The 12047-nt window shown below is 37.0% G+C and overlaps 1 protein-coding gene across 1 annotated transcript; it reads left to right on the top strand.

Annotated features, from left to right (window-relative positions):
• The first annotated feature begins 947 nt into the window (after positions 1-947).
• Positions 948-11431, top strand: LOC140136103 (tRNA-specific adenosine deaminase 1-like). The gene is made up of 9 exons (XM_072157807.1): positions 948-1089; positions 1975-2049; positions 3406-3460; positions 4001-4152; positions 4811-5774; positions 6365-6555; positions 7240-7339; positions 8708-8797; positions 10947-11431. The coding sequence occupies exons 1-9, from the start codon at positions 963-965 to the stop codon at positions 11074-11076; spliced, it is 1884 nt and encodes a 627-aa protein (XP_072013908.1). The 5' UTR covers positions 948-962; the 3' UTR covers positions 11077-11431.
• Positions 11432-12047: the final 616 nt, after the last annotated feature.

Raw genomic sequence — 12047 nt, 5'->3', positions numbered from 1 at the left:
ATTTCGTTCTGGTGCACCAGAACGAAATTACAACACATGTCTATGGAGCAGTGTAATACGCATAATCATGCATAACTCGCAAACGCAAAATCGGAATCAACTGAAATTTTGGAAATAAGCTTTTTTCGTGGATATCTACTGAAAAATGTCATAAAAAGAGGATACTAGGATCACGAAATCCTCCTTTAATTCATCTTCGTTAGCAATGACGCACACTTACTATTCTACTAAAATTGTCTCTAGTCGTATATGAGGTGATTATGGTTTCTTCTTCTTTATTCCATATATTGAAATCAGATGATTATTTGTTACACATTGAGAGGAAATCGGTGAGAACATGCCGAAGTTCTTACTCGCAGTAGTCGTCCATGTTTTTTGTGCAATGCAATATGGGAAGTCAAATTAGTGGTTCGCGGCAGCTTCTGTACAGCATACCGTAGCGTGCAAATTTGGAGAATCGGCGAATCACTGTCAACCCCGTGACATGGCACCGACACTACCTCATTTGCATAGCAAAATGACCCGTCTCCTCCGAAGCCAATTTGGTTCCGCTCCATCGAAATCAAGCTGGTCACGGAGGAGACTACCCTCCTTTGTGTTTGTTCATTTGTATGGAGAGCCCTTCTTGGAGTCCGTAATGACTTAGGCTACGCTCTCAGCTAGAGTCTGACGCTGCATTGTACTAGAAATACCTTTTCTGTGAAATCGCTATAGAACCAACCGGGAACACGTATTCGTTTTGAAAATATAGCATTAAAATTAGTATCACCCTTGTGGCCCACGTGCAGTGGAAAACCTTAATTCTTTCATTAAAAAGAAGTGAAAATTAAAAAAAACACATATCTACCTGTGCACCTATAAAATATAGTATTCATACAGATGCAAAAACACAAACAACTAATAAAAATTTTTTTTAATACATTGTCTTGTTTTCAGTACCGGTATAACTAAATTCTTCAATCATGACAATGATTAGTGCTGATGATATAGCAAGACTTTGTGTGAAGCATTATGACAATTGTCTGCCAAAAAAGGGCAAACCTGAAACTGGCCGAGAATGGACCTTGATGGCAGCAGTCATCAAATCAGGTATGGTTGTCTCATTTTTGTTAGTTTGTTTGCACTGATGAAAACAAAAGATAACTAGCTAAATATATAAATGATTGAGTGTCATAAGTGATTTAAAATTGTCTAACAGCCATGCATCATAGACATGTACAATGTAGGTAGGGTGGGGCCAAAGGGTAAACAAAAAAGAAAGAAAAAGAAATACTGGTACATAACATAACAAATTGCCAACCCTGCTCAATCCTTAAAAAAGAAGGAGACTTCTTTAAAAGGTTAATCAAAGAAATATATAAAAAACATAAAAGATGTATAAAAAAACAGTGGTTTGGGTGTACATACGTACATACTTTCAAGACTCAAAGGTCTTATGAATCCCAGCTCTGCCGGATTATGATTTTATTCCTGGTGCTTTATGAGGCATGTGATCTTACACCATTCTTTTCTAAATGTTATTTCTGTTATATAAACAATGCCCCTCTGGAATCAAATGCCTGGCATCAAACCTAGCTTAACCTTATATGCTTGGTGAGGAAAAACAATGGCCATTAGGCAACAAAAAAACAAACTGTTCTACTTCTACATGGGCCTGACCGACACAGATGTTATGTTTTAGGATTTAAAATTTTGTGCTCTACACAAGTAAAATCAGCTGTTTTTGGCTAAAAGTGGATTAAGTTTGACAGAAAGTGCTGTATGCATATAAAATCAGCTGTTTTGGGCAAAAGTAAATTTATTTTGAAATGTAAGCGAAGTAAGTGAACAAAATGGCAACAACAACAAAATGCCCGGCTGACTGACCCCACATGAAAGTTCTGACAGAGGATTTTTCTTTTCGTCACCTTACCAATAGGCCTACACCCTGCAATCTAACTTTGTCTGAAATACTCTTCATTTGTTCTTTCACAGAAAAGGGGAACGTGTCAGTTGTTTCCATGGCAACAGGAACTAAATGTATTGGGAAGACCCAAATGAGTAAAACAGGTAACTACAAATTGTACATTTCTATAGTCTTCCCTAGTATGAGGTGGGACATGACTCTATTCATTAACCAGTACTCTAAATGAGTCAACCTCATCAGAGTCCGAGTCCAAGACCTGGTGTCTGAGACCGAATCTGAATCCAAGTCCCTGCCAATCCCTGATGTCCAAGTCCTTGAACTGAGGGCTTGAGTCAGAGTCCATAGTAACCTTATATATACAACATGTCCAAAGTCATGTTCCATCTTTCTCTAAAGTATGTTCTAACAGTCTACATGTATGTATAAGTTGATAAAAGGATGTTTGTCCCATTTTATGTAAGATCTGTGCTGCATGAATAGACTAAATACATTTTGGTATCTGGAGGTAATGCAGCTCTGCCAAGTGTATGACACACTATGGAACCTCCTTGGGAATGGTGCTGTAATATGTCCGATGTGCATCATACTTTTATTTGCAATGTTGCTCCCCTACTTACATCAAAACTGTGACAAACATCTGTGTAGAATTGCGCCTCAAAAAAATAATTTAGTGAAAAGGAGGAACCATGACTCGTATAATTTTCAAATATTTCATTATTTGATATGTTGTCCAGTTTTAGAGACAAAAAAAAACTATTTGAAACTATTCCTCATCAAGAAAAACATACTTTAAGCATCTTTTTATGTATATATAGGGGTATAAGGCACTATGATCATGACATCGTTTGTGGCTACTAGCACTTCTGCTATCCTTCACCACATGCTGGTTTGGATAGTCTGCAACATAGTCAATATTATATACCAATAGATTGATTAGTTTCCTGTACCAATGCATTGATATACTTTCTTTTACCAGTGGGAGCATGTGTGGCCGAGTGGATAAGGCGCCCAACTCATAATACATCTTGTGAGTTTGAGCCCTGCTCGCGTGCCAACGTGTTGTGTCCTTGGGCAAGGCACTTTATCCTCATTGCCTACATGGGGTTGGGTTGGATTGGATGTTTGTATAGTTGTTTGTTTCAATGTTGCAATATTGGTGCTGATTAAGCTGCTGCCTGCAAATTGCATTTTGTCTGTTTAGTTGTGTTTAATGTACAATTCTAGCAATTTGACCTGCGGGTCACCATTAGAGTTTGAAATAAAATCTTCCTTTTTTTTTTTTTTTACCATGTTACATTGGTAGACAGTATAAGTACTTGACATAATAATAATACTGAAAGTTTAAAAATAATGAGTAATGAAAATGTCACCTACTCATCTGGGAAAACTGTGCATTGACTTTCATTAGCCTAATAAACTTTCAAGAGTTTTGACTGCCAATGGTAATGGACTCTTAATAATTAACATTTGATCTTCTGATAATGTTATTTCTTCTATAGGTGAAGTGTTGAGTGATAGCCATGCAGAGATACTTGCCAGAAGGGCTTTCTTAAGGTAAGGTTTGATGGGGGACTACATTTCATTCACATAATATTCAGTTCTCATCATGATGAACACTTTCCCATTAGGCTGATGAAAGTTGATTCCAAGTTTCCTGTCACCTGCCCATAGGGATGTACTTTGCTGTCAGGCAGGTAAATTTTCAATAGTACCTGCTCGCCTGGGGGTGAGAAATCGAGGATAAGTTATATTTTTTGTAAATTGTACTTTTTTAATAGTACTCCGACTCAGGCAAATGTTGGGCTGGCAACTTTTATGAGTTACCCGCCCGACTGGTTATTGGCCAAAAATGGCGGAGTACTGACACCCCTGCCTATGAATCTGCTTATTGAGACTGATCAAACTATCAACAACCTCTTCCCATATTTGTGTCCCTTATCTGGTTGACCTTGCTGTGTTATACTGTAGCTGCATTAAATCATGGTTCACAACAGTGCCTTGAGGTCCACTTGGTGGATGTACTTGTAAGTATACAAAATCTGTATTTATATATACTATATATTTTGCACCTTCATTTTGTGTTATTTCTTTCAGATATCTGTATAATCAGCTGCAAGCTGCATATAGTGGAAAGCCCAGTATCTTTATACCATCTGATGAAGATGCTGCTGCTGATGATGAGAGTAGTGGCACTTGGAGACTGAAAGATGATGTGTTGTTTCACCTATTCACAAGTCATACACCATGTAAGACAACCAGTAAATTGAATTAGCATGTTAATGTTGTAACAAGATTTCATACACTCGTAGAACCATGGCGTACACAAAAGGAGGGCAGTCTTCAATCTGGGTAAAATCCGGCAAATTCAAAAGACTTTACCCACTTTGTGCAGCGCCATCTTATATTGTGTCCACCATATCTCGAAAAGGCTAATGTAGCCATGCAGAAGAACCGTAAAATAATTTGCACTAGTTGCACTCCGCATGTGAGCAATTCATTTTCATTGGAGGGAGACACATTTATATTCGCTTGTATTTTTCGACATTTGTAGAGAAGCAAAATGTATATCACATTGGCCCATAGAAAAGTACATGATTTCCGGGGTTGTAACCATCAAACTACCATATGTTTTTGTTCGTACCAGGAAAGCAAAACTCATTCCTGGCCTTAAAATTTCACTGGGTTTTATGAGAAAAATATGAGCTTTCATCGGATACCAAATTCTGCATTTGAATGGAGTAAAGTCGTGCAAATGAGGCTGTCAGTCGGGTCACACACCTTTAATCAAAGCTCTATTTATATTTTGATTGGATGCTCAGGTGGTGATATTATGTAATTAACCAATCAGGTGATTTGTAAGAAAGACATGGGATTAATTAAGGGTAAACATTTGTATCATTACAGGTGGCGATGCATCTATATTTCCCAAAGGTGACGACAATGAGGAAATGAATAGTGTTCAAAATGATGTTAGTAAAAACAACCAATCCAAATGTCAAAAGGATCAAGGTTCAGAGACTACCCAGAAAGAGACAAAAACACACCAAGAGACAGAAGAAGAAACAAGAACTCAGAAGAGGAAACTGTTGCCTCTTTGCAGTCATGATGATGGTATAATCTTGGGCAAAAAACAACGGACTGCAGACAGTATTGTGTCAGAACAAGCCACCTTACTTGCAGAGAGTATTGTGTTAGAAGAAGCCACCTTACATGCAAGTTGTGAAATGCCTGCAGCAAGTGAATCTGTTGCCAGTACTTCTTCCACCATTCAAGTTGTGAGTGGAAATGTTGCAACTGACAGTGTGTCATCACAGATAGTGCATGGCAATCAGAAACATGTAGATAATTGTCAGAAAATGGAGACAGAAACTGATTCTAGTATTCTTCCTACCGTTCAAACTAATTCCAAAACTCAAATAGCTTATGCAGGATATTCGCAATCTCAGGCATCTGATGTACACAAAGAACATGATAGGTGCAGAACACAGCCAGAAGTTGATGGTGTTCATGGTAAAAAAGTTCATGATGGTCTCCAGGTTACCCCAACATCAGCTGAAGTTTTTGCAACAGAGAGAACTCAAGTTCCTGATACACAGGTTGTAGAGGTCTTGAATGACAGAAAGCTAGCCCCTGATATCCACCGTACAGGTGCCAAGTGTGTACCAGGTGGACAACAGGACAGGTTAAATAGTGGGGTGGACTACCACACAGTGGGCACTCTGCGGTTGAAACCTGGACGTGGGGACCCTTCAATTAGCATGTGTTGCAGTGATAAAATTGCTAGATGGAATGTGGTGGGATGTCAGGGGGCGCTACTTTCACATTTCTTGTCGAGTCCTATTTACTTCAGCAGCATTGTGATTGGAAAGTAAGTTGAATAAGAGACAAATTCCCATTGTTTTCTACACCAAGTTCTTTTATAGCACATTTGCCCTCATTTTTTTTTCAAAATTCTGATTTGGACACAATTGTAATGCACTTTAATGAACTTACATACCCTGCAAAAATCATGGCTTTGGATGCTGTGTATGTGATAAATCTGGAATTTGTAATAAAATCAAGGAACACAGGATATAATCATACATTTGAATAATCAGTGGAACTTGTGTATGGCTAAAATGTCTGGTTGCGCCTGTGAGCCGATTGACCTCATTAATGATCAACTGACTGACACAAATTGACGATATAGATGCTGGAATTAAATAATTATTTCTTTGTTTACCTCATTTATGTGGCTCATAATTAAAAGGGGAGATATCTGATAGCAAAAACAATTTGTGATGAAAAGATCCATTTTTTATGGAAATGTTACAATATGTGCTTTAAGTCATTTTCGTTGGGGAGGTACTTATAACGAAAAAAAACACCTGATAATGAAGATATTATAGCTGATTATTATTAGTGATCCAGCCTTAAATGTTTACTCCATGGTCATTATTATCCTTCTTATAATTGTAGGTGTCCATACAACCAATCAGCATTGGAAAGAGCTCTAGTGTCCAGACTACAATGTGTAAGAGATTTACCTTGTACCTACAGAATCAATTCTCCCATGATTCATTCTTCCCAAGTGGTTTTCCCACATTCAAAACATATGGTAACTGTTGTGCATGATGGGAAGCGAGGCAAATTAACTCCTGCTGGGGCTGGTGAGTAAAGACCAAAGTAAGATCTTGTTTTAAAAGAAAAGTCAAATTGCAAGTGTTAAAGTTAAGTTAAAGTTCTCATATTTTGAAAACCAAGAACCATAAAGAGTATTTTTGCAGCACTAATTTTTCACAATTTGAAGAGAGTTATAATTTTTGTGACATATAACTTTCGTGCAATTATTTTTCTATTTCATGTTTCACAGCTCTCACAAGTCCATGTGATGTAGCTTCTGGTTAAAATAAAAATAAACTTTGAAATAAATTTTCCAAGTTGTCAACAAAATTACATTTTACTTCTGAAGTTAAGGAATATGGAGTATTTGTAGTATGAGGTGCAATAGAATGCTTGTCCTTGTAAAAAGTTGTGTCTTAATTTTGCACCCTACTTAGAAAATTAAGTGTATCATAACAGGCAAATTGGGCCATTCCAGTTGAAATCTATACATCCCTATAGAAGACATGCACATGGCCTTAATCTCCCACACAGGGGTGTAGATTTCAAATGGAGTCATACATTCTGTTAACCCCATTTGAAATGCACACTCCCTGTGTGGAAGATTAAGGTCATGTCTTCCATAGGGGGTGTAAGTATAATATAATTAGAGTCAGGCTAAAGTCTTCTTGGAACATTTTCTTTTCTTTTTTGCTTTGCTAAAAACTTGGTCCTATGTATTTCATTTACAGCAATTATTTGGAGTGATGTTGAGGACAAAGCTTTGGAGATTTCAGCAAAGGGAAGAAAACAAGGAATTACCACAAGAAATCAGCATAAGCGGGAAGCCAGGTGAGCAAACTCTAATGCTGAATTATACACAATTACTTTATATAGTCTGCGCCACCGCTGCCGGTTTGATTACGCCACTCCACATAACTCAGGCCTTGCCGTTTGAGGCGAGCGATCGCTCTCGCTTGCCACCGCTCGCCCAAACTCGATTTCTAGTGAGCGATATCCACTCGCCATAGACACTAAATATCACTCGCTGCGAATCTCCCAAAATCAGCCATTGAATCAGCCATTTCAGTATGTAATCGCTTCTGTACCCCTCCAAGCATAGAAAGTCAAAACTTTTAGCGCACTTTGCACGCATTTCAACATAAATACATAAATACCGTTTTAAAACCGAAGCTCTACTTGATTATACCCAAACAAGTGATATTGTGAAAATTCTATCACTCGCCTAGAATCATGCTAGCAAGTGATTAACCACTCGCCTTTAAAATCTAGACGGCAAGGCCTGCATAACTGTCTGCTTATTTTAATTTATAACACCATTTCTGATTGGCTTATATACTGCGCCAATAAAGTATCCTTACAGTTGGAAAAATAATCACAATTTCAAAACTGAACAATATTTGGGTAAATTTGTTTTTTTAATATATGCACTATTTAATCCTGCACATTATGACACCACATTGAATCCAATGTGACTTCAAGAAGCAAAGTTACAAGCATTTGATTAGACGAAGGTCCAGTTTTAAAAGTGACAAACTGGCCTATTCAAAACTCCACAGACTAGACATCTGGTTTGAGATCGTGAATGGCTAATTTATGCGTTTGGCTTTAATTTAAAAACAAAAGGAATAAAACAAAACTGAAACAAAAGAACTGACAAATGAAATGAAAGTTATGAAAAATATAGAGTAGTAAAAACTGAAATAAAAACTGTTTTAAATAACGCTTCATTGAAGAAACTGTGTTGTCTCTTTGTTTCGCTTGTTGAATCTTTTTACGCCTTGTATAGGCCAGTTTGTCACTTTTAAAATTGGACCTCGTCTATTCAATTGCTTGTAACTTTACTTCTAGAGGTCACATTGGATTCAATGTGGTGTCATAATGTGCAGGATTAGTTTTGAAATTGTGATTATTTTTCCAACTGTAAGGATACTTTATTGGCGCAGTATATGACACGAGAAGTTTCTTCCAGGAACTTTGAGTTTGATTGTAAATAGCTTGAATATTGGGCTCTGTGGTATATAATCACTCCACATAAATAATCCAATGTATATATTTGCAGCTTGCATGTATCTCAAATTTAAAAAAATGGATATATTGGTTTTTTGCTGACCTTCAACTCTACATTTGAATTGATTAATAAAAATTTGCTTTAAAATAAATGATCCTACTTAATTTTGTAACATTTATTTTTAACAGATGTGCTGTGTGTAGAGCTGAACTCTTTGAAGCATTTAAAGAGACTGTTGCTAAGGCAACAACATCAGGGAAATTGCCAGTGTCATTGAGGTAAGGGGCCTTCCCAAGGGAAAATCACAGACTGTTAAATCCATGAATGTCCCTTTAATGCTCTGCTTGCTCTCACAGGCTTCAATATCAAAAGTAAAAGTTTTGAGAGAATTTCTCAAAATATCAAGAACTATCTCAAGAACCATTGAACAAGTACTAGGCTTGTTTGTACTCATTTTAATGCATTTTTCATGTTGATTTCATATGGTCATAAAAATGTACAATTCTTTTGAAGAAAATTTGCCGTCTGTAGCTGACACCCACAGTATCTATTGGGCTATTCCAGTTGAAATACATACACCCCCTATGGAAGACTACACAGGGGGTGTAGATATGATTTCAAATGGATCATTCAGGTAACACCATTTGAAATTTTTCTTTCATCAGTCTGTGGCATTTGAAATCAATATTTCGCTTTGAATGGTGAAAAGGGCAGTACGAACCTGAATTTTGCCACCACAATTTGTCTTTTATCAGGAAATATATGACTCATCTGGTAAAGGCAGGGCACATGACCCATGATAAAAGTTTTTCTTTCATCAGTCTGTGGCATTTGAAATCAATATTTTGCTTTGAATGGTGAAAAGGGCAGTACGAACCTGAATTTTGCCACCACAATTTGTCTTTTATCGCGCGATGACTCATCTGGTAAAGGCAGGGCACATGACCCATGATAAAAGACCTTGTTACAATCGGCAGAGGTGTAGCAAGGGGGTGCAGGGGGGCAAACTTCCCCCACAGACATTAATCAGGGTAAAACGGGGACGGCAAAGAGTAAATGTCCTTTAAATGACCAAAAATGGGACAAAAATTGACAAATGGCGACAAAAATGTAGCTTTACCCCCTCGTACTAAAATCCTGACTATGCTACTGACATTCAGTTCCAATCAGGGTGATAAGCTTGATTAATTGTTGGCTACACTTGCCTGTCCTGTAAAAATAGTATACCCTGACTTGCTATCTATGGCGACCCCATTCACCAGGTCGCTTGTGCCTGGCCAAAGTCTCCTAGATTGTAGCTGTATAATGACTAGATATGCCTGACAAATAAAAATAAAAAATGCAACAAGTGTCCACTTACGTAATATTTCTTTCCTTTCAATGAAGTTAAACTTGTTCAGCAATAGATATGTATTTTTAACTCAAATTTGGCATAATAATTATTTACAATATTGCTTTTTAAATAAGTAATCAATTTAATGCTGCTTGGATCTGATAGGGTCAAACTGTATGATTTAAATGTCAACATTGTACAACAACTGTGCATAATTAACACATTGTCAATGATGCGTAAATAATGGTTCACATTATGCTCATTAGGCTGTTCTAATTGAAATTCATACACCCCCCTATGGAAGACATGACCTTATATCTTTCACACAGGGGGTGTGAATATCTATTGTGGATACCTGAATGGGTGACTCCATTTGAAATTCACACTCCCTGTGAGGGAGTTTAAGTCATATCTTCCATAGAGGATGTGTGGATTTCAACTGGATTACCCTATGCAGAATATTAATCATGGGCCAATGATTTATTTTATTGTAAGTCTCTTTCAATTTGCTGTATTGATTGTCCTATATTGTGTTTATTTCTCTGACATTTTCTCTCTATGATTTCATTCAACAAATTCAAGTTGTTTTTGTTTTGTTTTCCAAATTTTTTTTACTCTGTCATTTGTGGCAACAGGTTCGGATAAGGGCGGTTGGGCTGTTCCAAGATAAGAGTTTGTCTGCTTTTCTGAAAATCAAACATGATTCCCTTCCTGACAACTAGAGCATTAATGTGTGTTAAATAAAAATGAATTTGTTCCTGAAAAAGACAGTGGTGGCCCCAGGATTTTTTTTTTTTTTTTTTGGGGGGGTCCTGATTTCTTATTTTGACTGGGGGAAAACTGAGAGGGGAAGCTTAAGATTTAGGTTGGGAATGCATGCACCCTCTGATAGAACTGCTGCTGTTAGCTACCCAACTACTTTATTATGCATCAAAATGTAGATATTGATTTTTTTCTTTATCTAATTATATTTAATGGTCTGTCAACTATGTCAAATATAACCATGTCATCAGTGATTATGGTAGACCTCAAATTCATACATTTTATTAGTCTCCTGATTTAAAAGGAATAAAACTATATTTGTATCCTTACAGAATAGATGGTTTAACGACATACCAAGACTACAAGATGGCTGCCACACACTACCAGCATGCATTGCAACAACTCCTTCAAGTGTTTGACACATGGGTTAAGAAACCAGCAGGATATTCAGAGTTTTCATGAAGAAACTTAACTCAAAGAAGTCATAATAAAATATTGAATTTTCTAGATTCTGTGATGCATTTCCAACAATTATGTAGCCTATATTTGTGTCAAAGTTGGTAGGCTTTTGAGAGAAGGTTTAGCTCTATTGCAAAAAATGATGGTTAATTTCAGCTTGGTTCAGTGACCGAGAATTCCATTAGGGAACAACCCAAAAGATTGATGAAGTTGTCCAGCTGACCTGCTCTCATAGTGTCAAAATCCTGAATAAGTTTTGCTATTTGCACTATGTGCAAAGAGTGCACAAATTATTTTACGATTTATGTATGACCGCATTTAAATTGATAGATTCAGTGCCCCCATCCAAACAGTACCAAGGAAATTTAGTGTCTCCCTGTACCCCAGGCTACACCACTGTATCTTCATCATCATATGCAATATTGGGCTATCTAGTACATAATGCTTTCAATGCAGATTACTTTGGATACACATCATGTACAATCATCAATAAGGAGGATATACATCTAGTAACAATGTTGAAAACTTCTGGTCAGGCTTCGGGGTATTTACCCAGGGATTTGCATCAGGACAAAATGAAATGTTTTACATACTACTAGTACACTCTTGCCAACAAATAAGTTTTGAAAAGAACAACGCCATTATTTTGTTCATTTTGTAGAGAGTGGACTTTGGACAACGTGCAAAACTAAGGGCTTTTTGTGCAGCAGCTTCAAAATGTGACCTTGTGTAAAAGGTGAATGTTTTAAAAACCCTAAAGTGGATGGGTGTGTGTGCAACAGTATCAAATATGGTAGTTTTGTGAATTTTGCCAATCGTCTTTGTCTACGTTGTCAATTTCTCTTTATTGTCTATGGTTCCCAGTTTATAGGTGTGTCCCTATCAACAGCTTCATCATCCCCCATTTTACTTCATCAAAACTGAGATTTTGGTATCAGAAGAAAGCTCATAATTTTCATTTCATTTAGATGATT

The sequence above is a fragment of the Amphiura filiformis genome, chromosome 16 (assembly GCF_039555335.1).
Source record: "Amphiura filiformis chromosome 16, Afil_fr2py, whole genome shotgun sequence".
Classification (NCBI taxonomy): Eukaryota; Metazoa; Echinodermata; class Ophiuroidea; order Amphilepidida; family Amphiuridae; genus Amphiura; species Amphiura filiformis.
The sequence above is the reverse complement of the archived record's forward strand: the minus strand, read 5'-3'. Positions and strand labels throughout refer to the sequence as shown.

Bases quoted from the DNA above. Each gene is read 5' to 3' on its own strand.
- LOC140136103 (XM_072157807.1), top strand. From the start codon at position 963: ATGACAATGATTAGTGCTGATGATATAGCAAGACTTTGTGTGAAGCAT. The intron at 5,775-6,364 runs GTAAGTTGAATA...TTATAATTGTAG, and splicing joins AGCAGCATTGTGATTGGAAA to GTGTCCATACAACCAATCAG. The intron at 6,556-7,239 runs GTGAGTAAAGAC...TTTCATTTACAG, and splicing joins ATTAACTCCTGCTGGGGCTG to CAATTATTTGGAGTGATGTT.